Source organism: Tupaia chinensis, unplaced genomic scaffold, assembly GCF_000334495.1.
Source record: "Tupaia chinensis unplaced genomic scaffold, TupChi_1.0 Scaffold000384_1, whole genome shotgun sequence".
Lineage (NCBI taxonomy): Eukaryota > Metazoa > Chordata > Mammalia > Scandentia > Tupaiidae > Tupaia > Tupaia belangeri.
In genome coordinates this window covers 276,074-303,205 of record NW_006159886.1, presented here as the reverse complement: position 1 = coordinate 303,205, position 27,132 = coordinate 276,074, and the positions used below count along the sequence as shown (strand labels likewise).

At 47.6% G+C, this 27,132-nt stretch overlaps 1 protein-coding gene and 1 non-coding gene across 4 annotated transcripts in view; both read right to left on the bottom strand.

Annotated features, from left to right (window-relative positions):
• AFAP1 (actin filament associated protein 1) overlaps positions 1 to 27,132 on the bottom strand; it is a 183,789-nt gene that overhangs the window by 14,483 nt on the left and 142,174 nt on the right. For 2 of the 3 annotated variants that reach the window (XM_006153640.3, XM_027773866.1), the window contains 4 exons: positions 22,453 to 22,598; positions 13,500 to 13,617; positions 6,389 to 6,503; positions 1,852 to 2,016 (listed from right to left, as the gene is read on the bottom strand). In XM_006153640.3, coding sequence (XP_006153702.1) covers positions 1,852 to 2,016; positions 6,389 to 6,503; positions 13,500 to 13,617; positions 22,453 to 22,598 — 544 coding nt within the window. Of the gene's footprint in view, positions 1 to 1,851; positions 2,017 to 6,388; positions 6,504 to 8,714; positions 8,982 to 13,499; positions 13,618 to 22,452; positions 22,599 to 27,132 lie in introns of all 3 variants that reach the window. The other variant, XM_006153638.3, reaches the window with a different exon arrangement.
• Positions 16,045 to 16,208, bottom strand: LOC114008763 (U1 spliceosomal RNA). Its single transcript, XR_003550262.1, has one exon. It is a non-coding gene; the product is annotated as a U1 spliceosomal RNA (small nuclear RNA).

The following is a 27,132-nucleotide window of genomic DNA, read 5'->3' as shown; positions in this document are numbered from 1 at the left end:
GGGACCAGCAGATGGCATAATGGCTACATCGCTGGACCCCCACGTAGTCAACCATGGTTCAAGTCCCAGACCTGGTGGCTTAAACTCATACTGAGTATGTGTACATGCGTGCCCAAAGTCCTGAGAGGAGAATGGAGGAGAAGGGATTGCGGCATGGCCATCCCCCCAGGGGATGAATTCTCACTTTCTGTCTCTCTGATGAGCACATGCACCCTATAGCACAAATCTCTCTCTTTAAAAAAAAAAAAAAATTCACGTGTGGAACTTAAACAATCAGGTTGTCGTGAAGGCCATAACATGTTTTTCTGTTTCTCTATGCAAAAATGTATCATGACTTTCTCGATGACCTAACATATGGTTTCCAAAGGTGCCGCTGACCTGCAAAGTCCGGAAACTGGGCTTTCCTAATTCTGCCAGTCATTCTTGAGTCATCTTACCTCCCACGGCAATACACAACAATACAGCTGCATCTCGGCGACACGTGGCACGCATTTCTTTAAGGCACATTCACTTTGTTTTATTTGCGATTCGTTGCAGTAACAAAAACCATGAGAAAGCCAGTCCCAGGAGGTTCCCGACGTGTACACAGGAACCTGGCTGTCTGTTGGCCCTGAGGTTCTCAACCTGAGAGCTTCCGCCTCTCCACCCTCCTGCACACGTGGCGCAGCAGAAAGGAGGGATGCTCCTGGCTCCTAAACGCGATGCTCTGGCCAGGTCTCTGGCTCAGCATTCCACCCCCAGGCAGCTCGTGCGGGTGTCACAGCCCGCCTCCTCCTCAGGGTCACCCCGACCGACTCCTAGTCTCTAAACTCCAAGTGCACCTCCCTTCACAGTAACCACTTGGGCACAGTCAGGAAAGCCCGGACTGCGGATCTGCCTGGGCAGCTCGTGCGGGTGTCACAGCCCGCCTCCTCCTCAGGGTCACCCCGCCCGCCTCCTAGTCTCTAAACTCCAAGTGCACCTCCCTTCACAGTAACCACGTGGGCACAGTCAGGAAAGCCCGACTGTGAATCTGCCTGGTGTGCACGTGCATCTCAGAACCTGCCTGCAGGACAGAGTCCTCTCTGGACCCCTCCGGCCTCTGCTTCCACACTCCTCTTCCTCCTCGCCTAGACTAGTAAGACCTAAATCTGAAGGGTCAGTCTTGCCCAGTCTAAGACCCAGCCTGGAATGCAGCAACGCATATTCAAACAGCTCAATCCCCAGAGCCAGGGACTATAAATACCTAGTTCTTGCTGACAAGAATGAATAAGCCTGACTCAGAAGCCCTGGCAACTGGGCCTTTACCCTAAATTCCTGTTCGGGGATTTGTATTCTGCTAACCTGACCTCTTCCCCTGACTCATTTCAAGACTCAGACGCTCCTTGCGAGTCTCACCAGTTCTCAAGGAATGGAGGGCTGCTTCTACCCACACAGAGATCTCGGACTTTACCTGGGCTTCTGAATATTACTCATCCCTGTGGACTACCCTCCTGCAGAGCAATCCAGCTGATTCATCTTATTCAACGACTAGACTCTACTGCAGCCTTGGGACACAGAGCCTGTCCTCCAGACAGGCAGAATCTGTTGGCAGCAGCTGAAGCTGAGCAGGTGCTCTGGCAGGACCCCTCTTGCCTCAGCAGGCAGCTCCTGGGCCAGGCCCTGGCCTCTGCCTGCCTGCTGTGGCATTTGACTACGCTGGCACCTGCCCTGGGCTAACCAGCAATGCTTCTCAGCCCCACGAAGCACTGCATGGAACGACATGCTCTCACTAAAAAGACGGCCTCTCCGAGTTACGGATCCTTCGGTCAGAACAGAGTATATCTAATAGAGATCGGCGTCCTGAGCCAAGCGGAAGCGAGTCTTTCATACCAGCGTTGACTTCGATGGCAGCTCGAAGGTCTTTTCTTTCTTTCCGGAGCTGAGCCAGCCTATTCCGCAGGGCCTCCTTCCTCTTCAGTAGCTCCTCTTCTTTGCTTTGTAACCGCTTAGCATCTGCTTCCACCCGGTTCTTGCCATACTTGTACTGGTCAGCATCTTAGAAATAAAAAGCAGCAGTAAGAAATTAGGTTGAATCATGCAGACACTAGGGTAATTCAGAAAGTCTGCTTAATCAGCCCGCTTGGGAAAATAAACTCAAAGCTATTTTGCTAATGTGACAAGAAAAACAACAGGACTATTTAAGTAGAAAAGTGATTAGTTCAAATTTACCAATATTCTTTGAATCGAAAGTTTAAAAAATGAAAATAGAATATTTGGAAGTTCCTTTAATTTACCTCCCTTTGAGGTGGCATACAACTTAAACGTAATCTTCCATAAGGCTGAAAGTGAGCACGCAGATCTGAAAACATAGGAGCCTGTTGCTATCAAAAACTAATATCTTGCATTTGTGTGGTTCTCTGTATTTTTCAAAATACTTTCATTACATTGCAATATTTGTTCTTCTTCTTTTTTTTTTTTTTTGAGAGGTTTTTGCTACAGGGACCATGCACTCGCCAGAAAGACAGAGAGAGCTGAAAGCAAGAAATCACCCCCCCCCAATGGGGGCGGGGGAGGATGGCCATGGTGCAGTCCTTTCTCTTCCATTCTCCTTCCAGGATCTTGGGCACATGTGAGTTTAAACTGCTGGGTCCAGGACTCAAACTGTGGTCTACTACATGGGAGTCCAGCGACATGGCCATTATGCCAACTGCTGGTCCCTGCAACATCTGTTCTTCCCAACTGTGCCCTCTGTTTTGCTCTGCTTTGATGCCAGCTATATGGCCAGCACTGAAGTCAGTGCCTGGCTTAGAGCACGTGACACCTACTTGTTGAGTGAATAAATGAGCAAAGGAATAAGTGAAGGGGTGACACAGTGGTATGTGGAAGCAGACTGCCTGGGTGTGACCACAGCCTGCCACTTGTGTCTGCGTGATCTTGAACAAGGCACTTCATCTCTCTACACCCCAGTTTCCACATCTGTGACACGAGGATGATAAAGGCAGGTAATTCATAGGGTTGTTATGAGGATTGAATTATGAACATTTACAGAGTCATTCCAACAGACAACCATGAGCACTACATAAATGCCTGTCAAATAAGATGAATACAGGCACAAAGAAGAAACCATTGGGTCTTTGGGAAAGTCATGACACAGTTTTACATAGAAATCATAGAAAAATACATCATGACATTCCCAATGACCTAGTCGTTGTGTGAAAAATTTAGAGACTCGGGCAACATCACATTACCAGGTAATACGGCATTAAAATTCTGACTGCGTAACTGTCCCTCTGACCATGTTGAACTGTCAGTAATATAAGACCGCTTTGGGAAAATACATTGACAAGATGAAAAGATGAAGACCCCAACAAAGCTGAGATGAACGATGACCGGTTTTGAAGCTTCACTTATCTCCTAGTAGCTCCTAACGGCCAGTGACTCCCCCTGGCAGCCCCAAGGAACTCCGGTCTTTACGTACACTTCTGTTACTGCACGGTCCACCTTGGGGTGGATGCCATGGAGGGTGGCATAATGGTTAATGGCAAGGACACCGGACTAAGAGAAGTGGGTCACTCTACCCCTTTCTTGTTAAACGACTAGGCAAACAGCCAGTTTCCCTAGACCTCAGCTTCACCCTCCATAAAGTAAAAATGATGAGAATCTTTTGAGGTTTTTTTAAAAATTAGACATATGCGGGACCAGCATATAATGGTTGTGTTACTGGACTCCTACATGCCTGGCTGTGGTTCAAGTCCCTGACCCAGCAGCTTGAAACTCATGCTGGGTACATGTGCGTGCATGCCCAAAATCCCGAGAAGAGAATGGAGGAGAAGGGATCGTGGTATGGCCATCCCCACTGGGGGGTGATTTCTCACTTTCTGTCTCTCTGTCTGTGTCTCCAGCAAGTGGGTGTCCCCTATAGCAAAAAATCTCTCTCTCTCTCTAAAAAAAAAAAAAAAAAATTAGATATATGCACCTGAAAAAAATAAAATGAACAAAATGAAATGATGCCTGGGGTATAGTGAATACTCCCTGGGAGTTGTTATCGTTATCACTGTAACTGACCCCTCGGAGTCTGGTCCATTAAGAGATAGCGAGAACCATTTCTAGTACCTATCCCGATTGTCCGATGTGCCAATTCTTGCAATGTCGCCCACTGTGATTTCAACGAAATACTGCATTTATCAAGGCAGATATAAAGTCGTCACTCCCCAACTATTTCCCCTCATCAAAAGGACATCTACAGAAAGACAGTACAAGAACTGGCAGTCAGGGGACAGCATTCGACAATCTAAAAACAAAAGCTAGTGAGGACATATTTTGCAACAGGGCCAAGTCCACACTTGCCTCACTTATTTCTAAACTAAGATGTTCCCCCAGCAAACCTATCTGCAGTAACCTATAAATTTCCACTTCTTTTGGGCCCAATGCAACAAACCCGCGCTATCTAAAATGCAATTGGCTGAATTCAGCAAAAACACAGAATGCAATTATTTTTCTCTTTTGTCACCATTAGATGTCACCAAAGTCAATAAAAATTCCCCACAGAAGCCCTCATAAAATAAAGGAATAAATAAAAATCATCTAGGGAATAAAATAAGCGTAGGTACTGAAAGAAAAATGCTATGACAGAGGCTGGTGAAGACCCTGCCTAACAGAGCTTTTCCTGCAGGAGTGCTCTGGCCCAGCTTGCTCTCCCCAGACGAGCAGCACTAACAGAAGTGAGTATAAATACACCGAGATACATCAGGGGAGTAAGGTTTCTAGAAAGATAGGGTCAAAATAAGTCAGCACACTCAACAAGCTAGGATGATAAGGAGGACGTGGCCCAGCTGGCCCCCAACCCATGCACTTGAGATGTCTGAGGGGAATGGCGGCACGGATGAGCTTAATTTCCATGAGCTTGTCTTACCTGAGTAAGGAAAGCACAAGCTTCCTGCGGGAGAAGCAGCCGAGCACGGCTGTGCAAGTCCGAGGCCCGCCCTTCCGTGTGGATGGCCAAGGACAAAGCCAGCCCCCTGACTCCCCAGTGTGTACCTCTGACTCGGAAAAGTAAGCCCCAGTGCAAAGGGATGTCAGCTCAGGGGAGTACTAAAGCCTATCTCTCCCACCCTGGCGCAGAGGTGACTGACCGGTGTTAGCTGGCCTCATCTTCATTAACGCAGAGACTGGCCTCAAGGGATGTCAGCTCAGGGGAGTACTAAGGCCTATCTCTCTCCCACCCTGGCGCAGAGGTGACTGACCGGTGTTAGCTGGCCTCATCATTAACGCAGAAACTGGCCTCCCGGTTACAAGGGGCCAGATTTGAAAAGTTCAGGTACAAGTCCCAAGTGACAATGGCATGGAATCACGTCAGATTCACTACTGGCATCTAGCTCACATCCTCCTCCTCTGGGACAGCTTCCCTGACCTGCCCAGATTGGTGGGAGAGCTCCTGAACCTGAGCAGACGCCCACTGCAGCCCTCAGCAGGGGGCCTCTCCACCAGATAGGCAACGTGATGGGCCACAATGGAGCCTCACTAGTGTCCCAGCAGCGAGCAGAGCGCCCGAATGAGTGCGAGCTGCCTGGCCGGCTCCTGGCTGAATTAATGGTTAGACCTCCTACATAAGGAACGCTGAAGCAGACACAAATGTGTGGATTTAATAGACTCACCCTGGATTTATCTGCTGAGATACAAAGGAAGGGGGTACTGGGTGTGCAGGCAGGCTGAGTCTCTCACGTGCATCTCACTGCTTCTCGGCCCAGTTCCACCTGCTGTGAGATTTGGAAAGCCTGGGACTCACTCTGGCTATCATTTGCCAGCTAAGAGACCTCGGGAGAGCTGCTTCACCACTCGGAGCTTCGTTCGCATCTGTACAACAGCGTCGATGACAATCCCTACCCTTGTACTACGGCTCTGAGAAATAAGCAGTGGAGGATACGTGGTAGACTAACGCACAGCAGGATTCATAATTCCTTATAAACCCTGATACTTCGCTAGCACGGTGAGGTACACACATGGCCTCAATTATTTTAATCACATCAAGCCCAGTAGCTAGTTGTCTGCAGGTCTGACAGGTAGAGAAGCTGAGCTTAGAGTGGTCACATGACTTGTCAACAGTAGCTCTGGGACAGACTGAGGCCTCCGGATCCAAAGCCCAAGGCCACGTGGAGCCACACCGCAACCTGCACTGCTAACTGCCTCCACACGTGAATGTGCTCCGTCAATGCCACAGCGAGACCAGTGTGCGCGTCCTTAAACGGCAGCAGTCACAGCGCCGGACAAAAGCCATCGTCGTTCTTCAGTCCAGCAGGTGAGGACCGGCGGGCGTGAATACAGCTCCAGCCCACCCCAGCCTGGCATTCACCCTGTGAGCAGGCACACGCGCCCCGACTCTGCCACCTGCACTTCGAGCCAGAAAACAGGAAATCAAACGGTGACTTACTTGAAGCCGTGCGTTTCACGCTGACTGCCGAGTCAGCCTTTTTCTGCTGGCTGCTCTGAGCCTTCCCTTTCCCTGTGACCCCATTAGATGTCGCTGGGGGTTTCTTACCCTTGAACTGTTGAAATAAGCAAATAAGAAAGTTAAAATCAAGCAACAAACAAAACACCCTGTTTTTTTTCCAGTACCAATTTCTCTTATTCTCATACTCTTTATGCAAAACGTGGCACAGACAGAAAAAAATGAATGAAAGCAATTTGATTTCCAAACAGTGGCCTACTCGACTTGCCTGGAAGGGCTAGAAGGTTCCAACAAGGTTCTACCGCGGAGTAAATGAGGCTCTCTAGGATGTCCTCAGCGGAATGCGATGGAAGTTTTAAGATTTTACTGGGAGATCATAAATGCTAATCAAGAGATTGACATGGTAGCTGACTAAAGAGCATTTATTTCAGTGGAATCCTTTCCAGGGGAGAGGCGTGACTCTGCAGTTACATTTCTACTCTAAGGCTTTTATACTGAACGACATCTTAACGCGATAGAGTCGCTGATGGAGTCTGAGGAAAGACGTAGGGTCAGTAGGACATGGAAACACTCCAAATAATACGGTAACTAACTGTTGACTGAGCGTGGGCTTTTAAAAATGTAATAGTACCCCTACTTCTTGGATTGCTGCAAGCCAACTAATTTTGTATTTTGCTTAAGTGATAGTAAGTGTTCCTTAGAAATAAATTCAGCTTGAAGGCAAAGCCTGATTCTAGATATCCAAACCCTTGTTTACTCCATGATAATATAGTTCCTTCTGTGTGGGCATCCATTTGGGGAAGGCAGAAAGATCTTGCTTCCTGTTCTGGCACCGTAATTTAGGAGATGCTCAGTGGGTCATCAAAACTTTGGAGTCTCACCTTGCTCATTTAAATATGTAAAGATACTTACACGGTGTTGAAAAGAATAAATGACACAGCATATGTATATATATACATACACAGCACATGGCATATTGGTAAGTGCTTTAATAAGTATAAGGTCTCTCAATTAAATAATGGGTTCCCATGAGTGATCAAATGAGGACAGGAGAACTAAAGGTACTATAATTCAGCTTGCAAATGCATTTCCTATTTAAAACAAACAACAATAACATAAAACTCCATGCATAAACTATGCATAATTCCCAGCTCAAAAGTACAAAATGGCACTATTTCATCACATGTTTTTATTTTTTACCCAAAGCAACTCTAATGCCAATGAAAGTGTGGATAAATAGATAGGTACCCACTCACTCAGTAAATGAAGCACAAGACCCACCACATTTTCCTGGCATAAGTACTCATAACTGGAGGACGAGAGCTCTCACTCCTGACTGCATCAGTGTGGGCCCTCAGACTCACTGAATCTTTAGAGATGGAATCTGGGCAATCGTCACTAAAAGTCAAAACCACAGGAAAACCTTCCTGGGTGGAATCTGCTGATGCTGGTATTTTCAGAGGCACGGCCGTAAACTGCTACTATCTGGAACTCTAGGACCTTACTGGGTGTTCATGATTTTCTTAAGATTACCCAGAGAATGGAGAAGAGGGAAATAGTTAACACATGCCCATTGGTTTTATGTTACTAGAATATTCTTATGTATGGTGCTCAGAACTTTAGGCAAAGCACTAAAAATACAATTCTTAGGTTAAAAATGAAGAAATACAAAACTAGTATTTACTCTGAAATGTTAGTGTTTGCCACAAATATGAGGAAATGGACAATTTTAATAGCAGGTCTTATTTATCATCCAATGATCATCAAAAGCCCTTACTCATCTACTAGGTTTTAGGGAATATTCCTTTACAGTCATCACGAAACAAAAAATTGGGGTTGTCAGAAAAGTCATGACGCATTTTTGCACGGGAAAACACATCATGACTCTCACATGACCCAGTACTGTAGCACTCTGAATAATCCCATTTCACGTATAAAGATCGGAAAGAAATGATCACGTGGAGTCGTCTTTTCCTCATGATATTTAACAGACACATACTAAACTTGCAGCTCAAGGATCTCCTGAAAAGTTTTATTGACCCTTGTTTTAAAAAAATCTTTGTCGTTAGTTGACACAAAACTCACTGAGGAGTTCTTCAAAAAGGTAAAAAAAACAAGCCAGAAGTAACACTTAGATACGCCATGAACTACTTAGGAATGTCTCATCAATTTCTTGGTAGCTAAATTGCAAATTAGGTTCTAGTTGAGGAAAAAATGATGCATTGCCCTTGGTAAGTTCCAGTTACAAGTTGCAAACCTCTCTTGGCTTAAAGAACATTCTAGAGTATTAGAGCACAAGATGCTGTACCTGGGAGTTGAGCCCGAGAGATGCCCTCCCCACAGAAGAGGTGTTAGTGACAGACTGAGCGGGAGGCAGCCCGGAGGAGGCAGGGTGTTTGTAATGGTTAGAGGACAGCTTGTCAGGAGGTAACCTAGAAGCCTTTCTGTCAGCAGCAGAGTAGCGGGCAAAGATTTTCGGAGACGGCAAGTTATCGTACAGGCCTGCGTTATCATAAAGCACCTCTTCTCCCAGGCCTCTGCTAGAGGAGGCAGGAAAGCCATCTTCTGGTTCCCACTGTAACACACATAGCTTGGTGGTTAGTGACTTGGACATGGAAAACAGCAGGATTTAGCACAGCACCCCAATATACCTGCGGACATAGACTCACAGTTGTTACCAAACACATGCTCACACCACGCTCATACACAGACACACACCACACAATATGGGCACACACACGCACACCCCCACACACACCCCCGTACACCACACACACACAAGCAGGTGGGTTGATTCAAAAAAAACTTTTCTACTTTTGGGATCTTAAAGAAAGGTTTCTTTTTTCCCCTAAGTCATCACAAGGCCACTGATTTATGAAGCGGTGCCCTGTTTTTGAACGTAGAAAAGTAATTGTGATTCGACTGTGATTTGACATGTTCTTCTTTAGAGAGCCAGAGTGCTGCAAGTCCGGGAGGTGGAGGTGGAGGGTGGCGTTCTGGGTCCGCAAGGAGACCCCAGCAAACACTCTGCTCACAGCCCTTCCTCGAGACAGTCTGAAGAGCTGCACACGTAGCTACACTCTCGATCTCACTGTGATCTTACAAGGTAGGAGGAAACCGAGGTCGAGATAGGTCACGCAGCTGAGGAGAGGCACGCTGGCTGAAGGACCAGCACGTGACCGCACATTAAGCTGCCCTAGGCCTCGGGAGCCCCAGGGAGGGTGAGCGTTAGAACCTAGACCGCCTCCGGGTTCCTCCGAGGCCGCCACGCACAAGGCAGTGATCTACGCCCACGGACACCTGTGGACACGCACCCCCGCCTCACACTTGGCAATGCCTTCAACAAAGCCGTCAACAGCCTACTAAAGAAAGAAGTCAAATCACCCCAGAAAATAGGATGTTTCAAAATCTCCTGGCTATAATGGCATTATTTTTAGTGGAAAATCTTTAACAAAGGATTAAAATAGCTACAAGCCATTTCATGGGACAGAGGAATTTTAGAACATGGACATTAAAATATAAATTAAACCCCAACACTAATAACCACAGCCGGATCCTTTTAAGTTTAAAAGACCTTTATAAATTGCCTTGCATTTAAAAAGGAAATGTTAATTCATATATACTATACTCCTTTTATCCTATTTTTATATTCTTCTTGCACAGTTCCTTTCTGCCAGACTGTAATTACGGCCTTCTGTTATAAAAATAGAAAAGACTTAAAATCCCGTAGCAGGGGTGCTCTCGTTTCTTTGCCACAACTTCAGTGTGTCTATTTTGGTGATGCTGGAGACCCACCTACAATCTAAAAATAATGGCACAAGCAGATAAACGCAGATGCGAGTGTTTCGCCATGGCAACCCGGCGTGTATTTGTCCAGCATTATTAAAATGGTCTCGACTAGACTGTCCTTTTTCCTAAAATACCATAGATTAAGTCACATGGTAGATTTAGAAGACACCAGAAACCTCATACAACTTTCTAGATGAAAAGCCTTGATTGTGTGTGTGTGTGTGTGTGTGTGTGTGTGTGCGCGCGCGTTTGTCTGTCTGTTCTTTCACCTTGGTTTAAGCACCTGGGGAATGCTGAGTAGGTAGGCATTACTCAAGCTGAAACACTGCTAAAATGTCAGGTGTTGGGTCATAAAGTATGAACTGTGTCAAACTTAGAAATGAGGCCTCTGGAAAAAAAGGATTAGCTAATAACAGAGCCCACCATGTAGAAAAAAATAGCTAAAAAAGGGGCCTGGGCAGAGGAAGCCCTTAGTAAGCAAAAGCGCCACAAACATGCCCACAGGTCACTCTGTCTTAAAAGCCTCAGTCACTGGCCAAGCAACAGACACACGGAAACAATTCCCAAATGCAAAGCCCTTTAAGAGCGGCTGATTTGGGGGTCAGTTGATGGCATGATACTTAGGGCAGCTGGACCCCACAGGGCCGACTGCATAGTCTACGTCCCTGACCAGGTGGCTTGAAAGACCACACTGGGTGTACGTGTGCATGCATGCCCAAAATTCCGAAAGGAAGGGTGGAAGAGAGGAGATTGAGGTGCGACCATCCCCATGGAGTGTGCTTTATCACACTCTCCTTCTCTGTCTCTCTCTGGTGAGCCCTCTAGCAATTTGTTTAAAAAAAGGTATTATTTCTAAAACAGATCAAGCCACGAACGCCCTAAGGAAAACTCGTTCCTGAGGGAAGCCTAACCAGTATAACGGAAGTCGGAATGAAAGGGAATGGGTGGGACGAGACGAGCCTCTGCGTGGCCCCAGCATGCCCGAATCCATCCCGCTCGCACTGTGCTCTCCTGTTGAAGGTGTGCGTGTGGAGAGACACCCTGGAGGGAGGTAGTGAGAAGGGTCTGTGGTAGGGAGGTCTCCAGATGGGTTTGTGTGTTACCATGCCACAACGTTAAAGGCTATAATAACGCCTCCGGGAGCAGGTCATTTAGAAAAATGCGATTAGATGGTAACTGGTCTAAGCCCAAGGACGAAGCCGTCCCGTCAGGAGATGCTGCTGGCTGCATGGAGCAGAGGGAACCCACAGAGCCAGGCTCCCACCCTGAGAATGGCCGGCTGCTGGGAGGAAGGCCTAAAAGCCCTGCCCTCGGGAGGGCACTCGGGCACTGGGCACTGGGCATTGGGCCTGAGTGAGAGGCGCTTGCGCAGCCTCCCTGCAGGGGTGAGGACTGTGGTCGGAGTGGGCACCAGGCACTGCTCGGATGCTGACCACCCTAGTGGTAGGGTAGGATGGACGTGAACCTGGAGGGGCAGAGAGACTGACTGGACTAGACCCGCCCCACCCTGGAGACGAGGGCGCCACTGGAAGGATCCGCATTTGATGAGCAAGTGGCTCTGCTGCCCTTTGACCCCGCGTCCTGCTGTGGAGGGGGACAGCAGGCTCTGCAGCCCAGGGCCCGGGCAGCAGTTCTCCTGTGTCCTTTGTTCCAGTCTGAGGTCTGTTCCCTCCCCTGGACTTGGACCCCGTCAGGACAATGACAGTAACTTATCTATTTCTTCTTCTTCTTTCTTTCTTTCCTTTTTTTTTCCCCCCCCTATAGGGCGCATGAGCTCGCCAGAGAGACAGAAAGCGAGAAATCACGCCCCGGAATGGGGGGTATGGCCATGCCGCAATCCCTTCTCCTCTATTCTCCTCTCGGGATCTTGGGCACGCACATACACGTACCCGGCGTGAGTTTAAGCCACTGGGTCCAGGATGCAAACCGCAGTCGACCACATGGGAGTCCAGCGACATAGCCATTACGCTAACTGCTGGTCCCTCTATTTCTTTTTCATTCCTAGAACAGAGCCTGGTACTAGGAGACAACCAGCACACAGGGACAGGGGAAGAAGAGTAGAGTGAAGGGAAGAGTAAGAAAGGAGGAAGAAGCTAAGGAGAGGAGGATGGATGATGTGAGGAGGAGAAAATCCCTTTTCAGAACCAAGTCAGGCCCATGGATGGACTGGCAGGAAGTCCAGGCAGGTCCAGGGGCTGGTAGGGAGTGTCTGACAGGAAGGACCTGGGGGTTCATCCGGGCCCAGGGACGCACTGCACGACCCCTCTGGATTGACTAGCTGCCACCTCTGGCCTAGGCTCCCTGAGCTTGGTTTCAGGTGTGGCTCTCCTGAGCTCCGGGACGGCTTAGCCCCCTCACTTCCCGCAAGGAGGCAGTTGTAGGCTTCGTGATGACAGGTAGAGGAGAGGACTGATGTCATCTATCGAAATACTGGAGAGGAGAACGGAGAAGCAGAACAGTAAGAAAAGCCCAAGTACCTTCACGGACTGAAAAAACCAGCAAACATACTCTGCTTGCCTCTGAAAAATATCTTAACAGAGATGCCGGTTCTAAGCCACCCAACACTGGGAGACAGGCGGCATCGTGGGCTTTTACAAGCCTCATCTTAGAGTGCCAGCCCCTGGGCCTGGCTCAGACAACGTCCAACAAATGGGTGCCAGATGAATCCCATGGAGACGGAGCCGAACCAAGGCTCCCTATGCGCTCTGCGAACGACACCTCAGGCACCAAATACAGAGGACAAATCAAAAAACGAGTACGGCCATAGTGACCCTGGAGACCCGCTCAGCACAAAACGCGGCCACCAAATGTCCGCAGGGTCAGGTGTGGGCTTTCCAACAGCAATGAGCTGGGCGCTAAAGGCCCCCGTGCTCCAACCCTGCCGGGAGGGAGAGGTGCCGTGTGCAGTGCGGGCCTGAGTCCACAGCACCCCGCCCTTCCTCTCCGCCGACGGGGACGTCTTAGCACTTCCATCACACGGGGAGACACCTGCTCACTGACGGCTCACACTGCCACCTGATTCAGCCAAGGCACAGACTGACTGCCATATTCAGCCAGTCCTTAAAGTGTGGCGAAATGTGTAATGAAGACAGCGACACCGAAGGACAGGCCGTCTCCCGGTGTCGCATTAACCACCCGCACGCAGGCACAGTCAAACGGCACATCAGAAGCCAGGAGACGAGGGAGAGGGTGGAGTGCTCCTCACCTCAAAGCATTATAAAAGACCTCTATTTCCGACCTGAGGGCAAGGCTACGGGGACACAGCACTTTGCAGACAGTCTTGCCTTCTTTCGAAACCACTCACCGAGCCGTTGATGCACGGGACGTCGTCGTAATGCAGCGCCGTCCCGCTGGGGTGCGCGTAGCCGTCTGAGGTGCCCCCTAGGTAGGGGTTCGTCGATATGACACGCCTGTTCATGAAACTGAGAGGAGAAAACGAGTCAATGTTCACAGCCCGGCTACTTTTCCCTCGAATCGGTCAGCAAGTCTTACACGAATTCGAACCCCTTCCATGCTCGAGGCCCTGTCAGCGGCTACAGGGAGCAGAGAAAGAACATCAGCACAGAGGCGGCCGTGGGGAGTGGCACGCGGGCTGAGGGCCAGGCTCCTCAGCTGTAGAATGAGAGTGGCACTCACCCTGCAGAGGTGTATACTAGGTGCCTGAAGCAGGGGCTGCGGAGAACAGGTGCACAACAAATACCCACCACGGTTATTACCACCCGCCCGCAACAGTGGGGGCTCCCGCTCACAGCCCGCTCTGTAACACAGGTGTACTGGACCACCGCCATGGCCCCTCGGTTACAGGTAGTCTGCAGCTGCCTCCCAGGTTTCACATGCTTCTTCCCCGAGTCTGTTAACTCTTAAAACTAGAGACCAGATGGTCTGCAAAGCTGGATTATTTCATATCTTGCCTCTCTTGGGAAAAGTTCTTCCGCTCTGTTCTCTAAGTTCTTTAGACACACACCCTGCACGTATTTACTGAGCTCTGAGTTTTCATTCAGCGTCGCCACCACTTCAGTACGACTCGCCTTCCCCGCTTCTCTGAATTCCTGAGAGTCTTGACAGGAGCCAGAGGAATCATTTGAAGGTGTGAGATTGTGATACAATGAGAAATATATTTTGATCTTTGTCCCCAGTTCTAGTCCAAAGCTCCTAAAACCCTTGGAATTTTTCAAGTAATAACAGTAGGGGAAAAAAAAATCATCCTTTGCTATTTGTAACAAGCTGGGGGTTGTCTTATTGTGACAGCTTCTGGAAAGCCCTGAGGGATGGCGCCAACTGGAATGAGAAGGTTGGACCCTTCAGCCCCATACATACCCAAAAGGATGGGGTTCAGAGAGATTCTGGGTCAATGACTATCTGGAGGTATGGGGGAGGGGTGGTGGAGAGGGCACTGTAGCCCCATGCACCTCCCACCACTATGTGCACACACACACACACACACACACACACGTGTGTGCGCATACACTAACACCTTGTCCCACGCATCTCTCCCATCTGGCTTCTCCTAAGTTCTACCCTCTCATAACAAACCGTAGTCTAGTAAGTACGCCATCTTCCCAAGTTCTGTGAGCCATTCTAGTAAAGGAATGAGCCCAAGGGTCCGGGGTGCGGGCACTTCAGACTGGGAGGTGGCTGGTCAGAGTCAGGAGACAGCTCGGACCTCAGATTGGCATCTAAACTGGGGACAGTCCTGTGGGATCCGACACTATCTCCAGGTGGATGGTGCCCAGGTTGAGTGAAATTGCAGGACCCCAGCTGGTGTTCATCAGGGAACTGACTAAAGAGCTGAGCACCCAGCTGGTGTCTGCAGAGAGCTGAAGAGTTGCTTGGAGTGCGATAAACCGTGCTATTTGATGGCCGGAGGTAAGCGTGGGAGGCTGGGTGTGCAGTAAGAGGAACAACTTGGCCTCCCTCTGCAGAAGGCCGGGTCCGGTCAGCTCTGCCCCAAACCTCCCAGTGGCTTCTAAAATCACTCCGTGAAAAACCTATGAAGCCACGCAGGGCCTTCGAGGCTCCCTCCCTGCCTCACCTCTTCTCCCTCTCTGCCACCCCCAGCCTGGGAGAGTGCTTCCCAGGTTCCGCACCTGCCCGAGAGATGCTCGGCGTCCCTGGACAGAGGACTTCCCAGCACCCTCCTCTGCAGGCTGTCCTGCCTCCCCTCCTGTGCCTGCTCCTTGCCACCTGCCAAACTACTGTTGATCGTCTGTCCCTCCTATGACAACAGCAGCTTCAGAACGTGGCCTTGTCGATTTCAGTCATTCGCGTTTCCAAGGTCTAGGGCAATGTCTGACGCAGACCCAGTGCTCAGCACACGTGCTGAGTGAAAGTGTGTGGGACCGGCTTGCTCTGCGGGTCGGGCTGTTACAGGTAGCCGTGTAAATGCCTAGGGAGGAAACGTGCTAGACAGTGTTTGTTCTTCATTGAGGAGAGCTAAAATTGCCTGGAATTAAAAAAAAAAAAAAAAAAAAAAGGTTGCCCACAGTGTGTTCGTAGGATAAATAAAAAGAGTCAACAGGGCCCAGCAGGTGCTGTGATGGTTAAGGCTCTGGACACCCAAGTGGCCACTGCGGCTCGAGTCCTGGACCCAGCGGCTTGAAAATGCCGCTGGACGTGTCTGTGTGCACGCCCAAAATCCTGAGAGGAGAATGCGGAAGGGGCTGTGGCATGGCCACGCACCGTGTGTGGGGGTGGATTTCTCACTCTCCCTCTCTGTCTCTTTCTGGCAAGTGCATGTGCCCTATGGTAAAAACCTAAAAAAAAAATAAATAAAAATAAAAAAGAGACTAAGTGAGCAGTGAGGAAAATACAGTGTAAAGTGAAGACTGCTCTTCTTTTTCTCTTGTTTTTCGGGGAGAGCGCGAACGCAGTCCCCCACTATCACCAATGATGCAGTCGAGTTCCCCACATTTGGGGAAATCCCAGGGCTCAGCACATCTGGAGTGCAGTGGATAAGCCTCGCCCTGGGAAATCCACCTCCATGACCATGGTATCTTCCCTGTCAGGTAAGTATTAAGACTGCTTCTTCAACGAGATGCCCCTCGACACAGCTACACGGCAGGTTCCCACGGACAGCAGTGAGGGATGCGCAGCAAGGCTTCCTCTCCGCCTGGGATCTAACACCAGGGCAGGCTTCCATCCTGGCCCTCCACAGCATGCACAGGCCGCCCTCTGCTGGCCAGAAGGAGGCCGTGCACTGTCCCTTCTACAGACACTAATTCCTGGAATAACTTCTTTTGCTTTGCTTATAAAATGTTCCTAGAGTTATTCTGTATTTAAAACCATGACAGCAGTGTCGGGAGAGAAAATGTACACGGGAGGAGCAGAGACCAGGAAAGCCAGCAGGACTTCAGGGTCCACAGCGGTAGAAGACTTTGGTTTAAAACCAAAAACACATCCTTGAAGTTTTTCTCATTGAAACGCGGTGTTTGCGGGTCTTTTTGAGGGTAGAGCCATGTCTGCCTTTGTCGTGAGAGGCGGTGCGTGGTGAATGACGGAGCGCGTCTGCTGGAGCGTGGCTGGCTCTGAGCGCCGGGGCACGTGTCGTGTACGCCTTCGCCCTCACGGGGCTGTCCCGGACTTGGCTCCTGTCCGGTTTCGAGCACTGTGCCCAGGCTCACGCCGATGCCCAGAAGCCAGGAAGAAGGCAGATGAGGGTCAGAACAGAGGCCCCTGAAGAGCCACTCCTGCTGCCTCAGATGGAGACTCCCACAAGCGGGTTGCAGCGTTGCCTGGCAGGTCTCCAGGAGCACAGGGACTGGAGGTCCTGGACAAGCAGTGTCCTAGCCGGGAGAGACCCTGGCCACTTGCTCTTCTCTCACCGCATCTTACAGAGAGGCACTCGGACCCAGACCCCCAAAACAACTCCCCTGGGCCTGGCAGAACTCACAGAGCCAAGACTGGGTGTCGGTTCTCTCGTGGGACTTGGTCTTCTCTGCACGATACGATTTTTAGAAAACGTGAAAGTGGGAACAAAGAGACCACGTGCCACTCGCTTAAGCAAAAACTAAGGAACTCAGAAGACAGACGTTTTAAAATCCTCTAGCAGGCATCCGGATGAGAGGCCGAGAGGACAGCCTCCCCTCAGTCTGGTCCTTCTCCCCTGTCCACACCGAGCTTCTGTTTTTCTTCTTCCTGCCCTCTGTCCTTTCTCTCAAGAGATTTTTCTATAGGGTGTGTGCACTTGCCAGAGAGACAGAAAGTGAGATCACCCCACCCCCTGGGCGGGGGTGGCCACACTGCAATCCCTTCTGTCAGGACTTCAGGACACACGCACCCAGCAGGAGTTCTAAGCCACCAGGTCTGGGACCTGAACTCTGTTCGACCACGTGGGAGTCCAGCGCCTGAACCACTATGCCACCTGCTGGCTCCAAGCCTCTGTTTTTTTATCATCATTGCTGTTGATAGAGTTTTCTGACAGTGTCCGGCTGAATGTGATGTGAAGAGTTTCAGAAGAAAACTTCCGCATAATCTACATATTTCATTTAAAAATAGGCTCTTGGGGAAAAAAGGCTCTTGGGAAAATGCCTCGGCTTATTATTATTAATGTGCCTAATATGTCATCTTCTTGGAAGAATCTACATTACTAATATATTTCTTTTACTGTTCTCTTCCCAAAATACATTATTGATCTTTTGCCCTCAGACATACATAATGTACAATTTTCCTAATAACCTTGAAAAGATTCATTAATAGCTGCCAATTTATATTTAAAAAAAGACTTAATCTTAGGGACCAGCAGTTGGTGTAATGGCTATGTCGCTGGAATCCCATGCAGTCGAGCACGGTTTGAGTCCCAGACCTGGTGGCTTAAACTCACACCAGGCACATGTGCGTGCGTGCCCAAGATCCCAAGAGGAGAATGGAGGAGAAGGGACTGTGGCGTGGCCATCCCCCCTGGGGGGTGATTTCTCGCTTTCTGTCTCTGTCTCTGTCTGTCTGGCGAGCGCACGTGCCCTATAGCAAAAACCTCTCCAAAAAAAAAAAGAAAAGAAAAGAAAAAAGACTTAATCTTAGAAAATTTATGATACTGCCAAGCTACCATATTTTGAAACTTGTTTCTTTGTTGTATCTCTTCTCTTTTAAGTTTCACAGAAATGTTTGGCTAGAAAACTAAAAAGTGAAAACAAACTTGATTGCTAACTGACATCTCTTAAAACAATTTTAATGCAGGTCCAGCAGCTAGCGTAGTGGCTATGTCGCTGAACTCCTATGTAGCTGACTGCGATTCGAGTCCCAGACCCAGTGGCTTAAACTCACACCAGGCGCATGTGTGTGCCCAAGATCCCGAGAGGAGAATGGAGGAGAAGAGATTGTGGTGTGGCCATTCCCCCTGGGGAGTGATTTCTTGCTTTCTATCTCTCTGTGTCTCTCTGTCTTCCTGGCGCATATATGCACCCTTATAGCAAAAACCTCTCAAAAAAACAAAAACAAAAACAATTTTAATGTGATATAAGACTCTTGTAGCCATAAACTCTTTGCAATAGTTTTTCAATACTGCAATCAGCATTTCTTTATCAAAAATGTGACCTTCCCACATTTGGTTTAGATAAATATCTCATTCATTTATAGTGTAAAAGCCAAGTTGTATTCTAGGGAATATATGTTTATTCAGAGTTTCTCTTAAATGTGGTTATCAGTTTGCTCGTTACAGCTGAAGTTGTATGTGGACTTCGGATAGGTGTTTTTGGAAATCTAATCACTCCCCAGTATGTACACTAATGACCATAAACACTCCTATGTCAATGCGGTCATGCAGCTCTTGCAGAACTAGACTTATGGAGGTTACATTTCCTTAAAAGCCACTTTAGCTGTGCTTTATTTACTACTTAGGACTTAGCAGTTAGGAGAGCCACTGTCATTACCTACACTCTGCAGACTAGGAAACAGGTTACTAGACACTAACGAGCCTGAACAGAACAGCCAGACTTGGCTACGTCCACCCCAAATATCACAAAGAAGCAGTGGGAAGAGGAGTCTAGATGTGGGGCCAGCAGGTGGTTGGATCCCACACGAAAGACTGAGCAGTTTGAGTCCCGGACCCGGTGGCTAGAAAACACACCAGGTATGTGTGTGCGAGTGTCCAAGATCCCGAGTGGAGAACAGAAGAGAAGAGACTGCAGCATGGCCATCCCTCTCCAAGGGGAGGGTAGATTCTCAATTTTCTTCTCTGTTTCTCTCCAGCAAGCATATGTACCGGAAGGAAGGAAATAAAAGGAAGAAAGGAAAGGAAGAAAAAGAGAAAAGGAAAGAAAAGACAAGATTTGTGTGTGCGTGTGAACTGTTTACCTTGGCTGGGTATAACATGGTGGTTTGACTCCTAACATGGCCGGAGTTCTCCTTACTTTGAGAAATCGATTTCTTAGCCACAGAGTGCCCTAGCCGAGCGTCCCATGCATGTTCATTCTGTAATGCCGTTCGAGGTGCAGAGGAAGACTGCTCAGACACCCACGCACAGCACTGCCGTGGAAAAGCCAGTGGTGGTTGGCAAGTTAAACGCCAGTGCAGATGTCTGTGTCTCCATGCTCGGAATGCTCACAGCCTTGGCACCGGCAGGCCTGCCAACAGTCATGGCTGTGTGTACTGTCACCTGCTGATTAGGTAATTCTGTTCTTGGTTTTGTTTCAGTTCACCTCCCTCAGCCACATATGCAGCTTCGAAGGATGAGGGGAGTACAAGCAGGAGCCACGGAATCGGAGGGCAGAGCTAGCAGCTGCAGATATCACCTTGCATGGCTTCTCTATTTTCTACACAAGGAGGCAGAGGAACCTGGTGGGTTATTAATGACCTGTCCCAAGTTTCCCAACTGATAGAGATCACAGCAGGACCTGAACTAAAACTTCTACCTACACCCTACTGTGTTTGCAATGCAACCTGAGAAATGTACTCATTTCTAGTCACTTCACACCCCTGGAAGGGGGGATGGCCACCTGCAATCCTTTCTCCTCCATTCTCCTCTCAGGATTTTGGGCATGTGTGCACACATACCCGGCACAAGTTTCAAGCTGCCAGATCAGGGACTCGAACTGCAATCAGTCATGTGGGAGTCCAGCAACATAACCATTATGCCACTTGCTGGTCCCAACATGAATACATTAACAAATATAAAATTTAGTGAGAAAAGTGGCATTGTTTTTCATGTCTGAACATCTAAATAGCATCTGGCTTAATAGAAGACAGTGGATCCTCACACTTCTGCCCTCATTCTGTTACAAGGTGTTATTTTGGGTGAAATATATGAAGAAAATCCAGCCTCACACAGATAGATAGGGAAAAGTGAGATATATCTGAATAGCTTTTCCAGACAGCTATAAAGGCTCTTCTCTGCTAGCACACCAACACTCAAAAAGTAGTAGTTTCTTAAAGATTAGCTGCAGTGTGGAATCTGAAGTGATAATCAAGGAATTTACTGTACTTTTTTTACATTAAAATCCATTGATTTATCTTGCACTACATAGATCTTTCAGATGTTGACACACTTCATTACATATAGAAGAAAAATCCAACTCACTGATAGCTACTAATCTCATCAGAAGAGTCTGCCTATGTTGGGAAGCTGTTACGCTCACTGTGGCAGATGAAAATTTTCCAGAATACTGGACCAGCAGTTGGTGTAATGGCTATGTCACTGGACTCCCACGTGGTTCGAATCCGGGACCCAGTGGCTTAAACTCATGCCAGGCACGTGTGAGTGCGTGCCCAAGATCTCGAGAAGAGAATGAAGGAGAAGGAACTGTGGCCATCCCCCTGGGGGGTGATTTCTTGCTTTCTGTCTCTCTGGCTCTCTCTGTTTTTCTGGTGAGCACATGCACCCTATAGCAAAAACCTTTCCCCACCCCAAAAAAAAAAAAAAAAAAAAAATCCAGAATCCTAATTTCTGAGTATGAACTCCAACACCTCACAGGTAACAAATGCTGCCAATTATTTTCCTTGAGATGTACAGCTCAGTTCATATTCAAGAAAACAGCTGCAAACGCCTAAGTCTGAACAACCATAGTTTATCCTTTGTTTTTGAAGAAAAAAGAAAACAACAATTTAGGAAAGCAGTTAGCTCTTTAGCAATGTACTTGTAGGCATGCTTGTCCCTAAGACAGCTCCTGCTATTCTGCATCTGCACGTGCTCGATGGAGGTGGCCACCCACACATCACACCGAAGATGAAAAAGGAAAACATCTACTCTCTGGCCCTTTACAGAAAAAGAAATAAATTTTTTAAGACGTTTTTGCTATAGGGCACATGCAATCGCCAGAAAGAAAGAAGGCAAGAAATCACCCCCCAGGGGGGATGGCCACACCGCAATCCCTTCTCCTCCATTCTCCTCTCGGGATCTTGGGCACGCACACACACGCGCCCGGTGTGAGTTTAAGCCACCAGGTCTGGGAACTGTGGTCTGTGGGAAGCCAGCGACATAGCCATTACACCAACTTCCGGTCCCAGGAATAATTTTTATTGTTTCGTCAAGGGCTTCCTAAGTGAAGGAGCGTTTCCTCACGGACGGAAAGCTCCCTGACACTGAGCGTGGCCACTGCTCCTGCTAAGGGCCAGCGGGTACTTCCCCGCCACCACTTCCCCAGCACTCAGCAAATGCCAGTACAGTGAAAGGGGACGAGGATGCCTGCCGTCTCCGTGTGCCTATGAAAACAGTTTTGAGCTTACGAACTGTCTGAAAGGGTCCTGAGTACCTCCCGGGGTCTGAGTGCCACAGAAGTGCTGCTACAAGTGTCTCTGCCATCACTATGCTAAAGAAATATTTGTGATTCAAAGGAAAATTTTATACATAGCACTTTAAAATTACAATTTAAATTCACAAAAAGTACACGCTCAATGGCTTTGAAACTCAGTCCTCATCTTAGCAGTTCTGCTTTGGAGAGGCCTTATCTGGCCCACTCTCTGTGTTTACAAATAAAGTTTTATTGGAACACAGCCATATTCATTTGTTTGTGTACCGTCTCTGGCTGCAATGAAAGAGTTGAGTGGCTTTAATGGGGAATTTTTGGCCCACAAAGTCAAAAACATTTACTATCTGGACCTCTGTACAAGTTTGCCAAACTCTGCTCTAATAGAAAACCCAGACGTCTGAAATAACAAAAACATCTCAGCAGTATTTGCATTAATATAATTACGAAAGGAAAAGTCTTTAGTGTTTTTGTTTGTTTGTTTTTCTGAGTCTGTATACTCACATAAAAACTAAGTTAAAAAATGAAGGGGAAGATAATGTTCTTAACCTTCGGTGCCACCTCACCCGGCACGGGTCTTACCAGAAGGTCTGTTTGGCTGTCTGAATGACACTCGCAGACATCTCCACATCGATGTAGTCGTAGTGCAGAGCGCCCGGGTCTGTGGATGACCCTGTCTCTGCTAGCAAGATACCAATCCATCTGCCCATGTCTTCAGAAGAAGAGGCCTGGAAAGGTGAGGGGAAAAGGACATTAATTCAGCTAAAGCTAACGAGTTTCTGAATGTTCAAACGTGTCAATAAAGAGACCGTATAATAGGAACAGTGATGACATATGAAGCATTGAAGTATCAATGAGAAGGAGGATCCAGTCATGCCTGAGGAATGGAATTCACGCTGTAGTCACACTAGGCCATACTGCAGGAAGCTGCGTCAGGATTTTAGCAAAGGCAATAAAAACCTGAGGTCCTAGACCCTTCGATTATTCTGGAGAAAGGCACCAGAGTGTGAGACTTGGAAATGAATGTGATTAAATCCCAATCAAAGGAAATCATTTAAAAAGCCTCGTTAAGTTGGCAACAAAATCTGGCAATGGAAAGGAACCCACTGACATAGAAAGTACAGCGAAGCTATCGCCTTTATGCATTGTAAACTTTTAACCAATAGCCTTTGTTCCCCAAACAGGCCTGAAATGGTACTTCTGCTTTTCTCATCGAATGATGTAAAAACAATTAGATGATGTAAAACAACAACCTTACTTTCACATCAGTTCTGCTTGTGTAAGTGTAATCATCTTTGACTGGGCTGCCTTCTGCATGCCATTTTTTAAGATGTTTCAAGTCCCATCCAATTTCATCTCCTTAATTTGCAAGTCTGAAATATATCTTTAGGATTATGTTCATTAAATTTTAAATCCATCCTTATTAAGTAATTTTGAAATGTATGAATTAACTGACTGTGAAAGGGAAAAGACATTTTATTTTTTATAAAAATTATTAATATATGGCCCATCCATGGTAGCATGCATTGGTAGACAGTGCTACTTGGCAGACTGAGGCCATGGGGGAGGCCCAAGTTCAATTCCTGGCCTACTCTAAAACCTAGATGTGGAAAACAAACCAATGAACAAAAAGATAGAGATCAATTTTTTGTTTTTCAAATAAAGAGCTATAAGTTGAGCTTAAAAAAAATTGAACACTGATCAGAGTATAAGCAACCATTAATATTCCATGCCACGTGTAAAAGTCTGTCTAGGAGAGCCATGGACAAAGCAGCCACTTCTTTTGCATGTGGATAAACTGGCTAGTGAGATTTCCTTATAACAGATCACTCCTCCTAACCAGCACCAAATGAAGCTATTAGGACAAACTGAAAAGATTACAGTTATCTACCTTGCAGAGAATAAGTACATAATCAATGTTTGTCTAATTTAAAAATGAATTGATTTGGATTCTTGAGTTATAAAGAAATCATACGAGGGCCAGCCGGTGAGGCGGGAGTGAAGCAGTACGCTGCGAGCCTGAGGCCACCCACAGGGGAAGCTTCTTGGTTTAAGTCTGAAGACCTCCCTGAGCACACGGGGCACACACGCTCCAGAAACCGGCTGGCTAAAGACTGAAGACGGATTATGGTGTCAAGACCCTGTTGGGGAGCTGTCTGTCTTTCTCACTCCTGGAGCACACACGTGCACGCGCACACACACACGTTCTCTTTCCAGGTGTTTTGTTCCTCCCAAAACAAAATCTACATCAAGAATATAGGGCCAGCTCAGTGGTGCATTGCTATTGTGCTGTTCAAGTGATGCTGGATCCTTATGGACGAGATCACAGGTTCGGTTCCCCTGGTCGACCTGTATACCACAGGTGTGCATTTCCACGACCCGGGAAGGCTGGGAGGGGATCATGGCATGAAAACCTCTCTCCCCCTGTCTTTCTCTCTGTCTCTCACTTGCATGAAATAAAGAAAGAAACTTTAACAACAGGGGGGAAAAAACCATAACTAAAACTGTATCTACGTATCTAAAACCATGTGGTCAAGCATTTTTAAAAAGCATATCTAAGATGTGATTAATATGATTACGCTAGCGTTTACTGTTTTCCTCATAGTTCACTTTATGAAATTTCCTCATGGGCTTTTAAAAAATAATCCTGTGGTGTTGGACTGGAATTATGATTACTTATGACTGCATGGCTTTTAATATGTAGAGATATAGAATAGATAGAGATGTATGTAGATTATGTATATATGCACATAAATGTGTATACATACATACATAACTATAACACACAAATGTTCAAATATGTGTGCGCGTATATGTACACACACACACACACACATCTGTTTCCTGGGTCTGTCTGCTGAAAAGGCCTTGAAGCAAGGACACCTCAGTGATAGTAACACATCGAGCACGGAGTCCTGGTTCCTAAATACCAGCCTCCACTATGAGGAACAGTGCGCTTCGGAGAAACGGCTGACTGGGCCCGAGAAAGGCAAAGATGCCCCCGGACCATCTTACCATGCCACACCGTAGGGACGTGCTCCAAGGACGATGGGGACTGGGGTCTCTAACAGAGACAAGGCAAAGGCCACGAGAGTGAGCTTAAATGGGCTCCTGCTGAGAACAGCTGTGATAACCTGACCACCATAAATCGTGCTAATAAAGGATTCTAGTCGCCAATTAAAATAATAACCTATGAATCGCCATCGATATACATACAGACATAAATGAGTGAATAAGTAAGTAAAAAGGAAGAAGGGAAACTCTTACAGTGGCTGTTAACTAATGCTGCAGAAGAAGTAACGGAATTAGAAAGTCACCGTTTAGCAAGTGTCATCACAGTGACTTCTTCCGGCAGGAGTCATTGATGGCTGCTAACACTGGCAGGTCAGACTGGGAGTCGTCTCAGAGCACCTTCCCACGGAGGGAGAAGGCAGTAAGGTTACAGTGGGGAGACCTTATTCAGGGGATCAGAACATGAGAAAAACGGACACTGTGTGCTTCCTGAGAGGATGATTATAAAAGCCCCCACAGCCCTGGGCTCCTGCCAAGGACGCCTAACGTGAGCACACAGCAGACATGCCCCAAGCAAGGAATTTCTATAAAATAACCGATCTGTACCCTTCAGAAGTATCCATGTCATGAAACCAGACAGACAGAGGAGGCTAAAGAGACTTGGCAGCTGGACGCAACACACGATCTGGGATTTCCTTCTGCTTATGAAGGACATTACTGGAATAACTGGGAAAATCTGATTAAGATCTAGGAATCAGATAATAGTGCTGTATGAATGTTAATTTCCTTGACAATAATACTGTGGTTCTGGTAAGAAAATACCCTTGTTTTTAAGCGAGCACACACCGAAGTATTTAGGAATAAAGGGACCACATATCTGCAAAAGGGCCTGAAAACTATTATTATTCATATACACGCACAGATGTGCATACATAGAGACAGAGAGAAATGCGAGGGAGCTACCAAACATGAAAAAAAGTGACTATTTGGAGAACAAGGGTGAAGAGCAGGGCATCCTTTGTTCTATTCTTGTAATTTGTCCATAATTTTTAAATTATCTCAAAATAAATTATAATAAAATGATCTTAGAAAAAGAACAGATGACAACTTTCTTGGCTGGCCCATGGCATCTCATTACTGAGTACGGCAGAACTTTGTGCTGAGCTTAGAATGAGGCGAACTCTTTTGTTTGTGTCACTTCTAAGTTGAAGTCACTTTTGCAGCTATAAAAGCAGCTATCTTACATTGAGGGGTACTGTTTAAACTTCAGACTCTTGCTGTCCTTCAGGGAATCAAGCCCACGCGTCAGCAGCGGCAAGAACAAGCATCTCGCTCCACCTCAAAAGCATTCGCAAAGTATGAAGCACTGACACCTTCTTTCAAGGTAAAATTGGGAGTTGTAACAGGATTATCAAAGTCTCAAAGCACCTTCCCACAGGGGGAGAAGGCAGGACGTTTACAGTGGGGAGACCTTCTTCAGGGCACCACAGCGGCCTGCACCACAGGGCTCCCGTCAGGCGTCAGGCGGGGGACAAGGTCTCCCTCCCTCTGCGCCACCCCACCCTTGCCTGGGCTTCTCTCCTGGGGCATCCAGCCCAGCTTTTCTCTTCATTCCTCAGTCTAGTGAGTGCCAATTCGTGCCTCCTGTCCCTCGCAACTCCTCTCAGATCAGCTGCCAAAGCTCCCACAGAGCCGCATCCTTAAGTCAAGAATAGTTTCTTCTTTTATGTTTCCCCCTTTTTCTACAGTTTTTAGCTTCCATAAATGCTTACAAAGTACACTGATCCTAGCTTGATACTCGAGTCTTACAGATGGCTAGAGAAGCCAACAGAGAACAAAAGATTTGGTTGTGGTCAAGTAGTAATAATGAAGAAAAGAAACAAATTGAAAGAAAAATCAGAAACCAGGTTAAAAAAAAAAAAAAAAAGCCTGTAACAGACTTAAGACTGGCAACCCCCTTCTCCTGACCCAGGCCACGCTGCGTCTCCTCCCAGCAGACTGCGCTGCTGCAAAGTCAGCCACTAGGGGGCGGCAGTCAGTCCTGACTGATGCCTCAAACTACTGGCAATGGAACCCTATAGGAAGATATTCTCGGTCTATTTTTTGTCCCCATCAGAAAAAGTAGTTTCTGGGGAACTAGCAGTTAGCGTAATGGCTATGTCGCTGGACTCCCACGTAGTCGTCCGCGGTTCGCGTCCCGGACCCAGTGGCTTAAAACTCATGCCGGGCGCGTGTGCGTGCGTGCCCAAG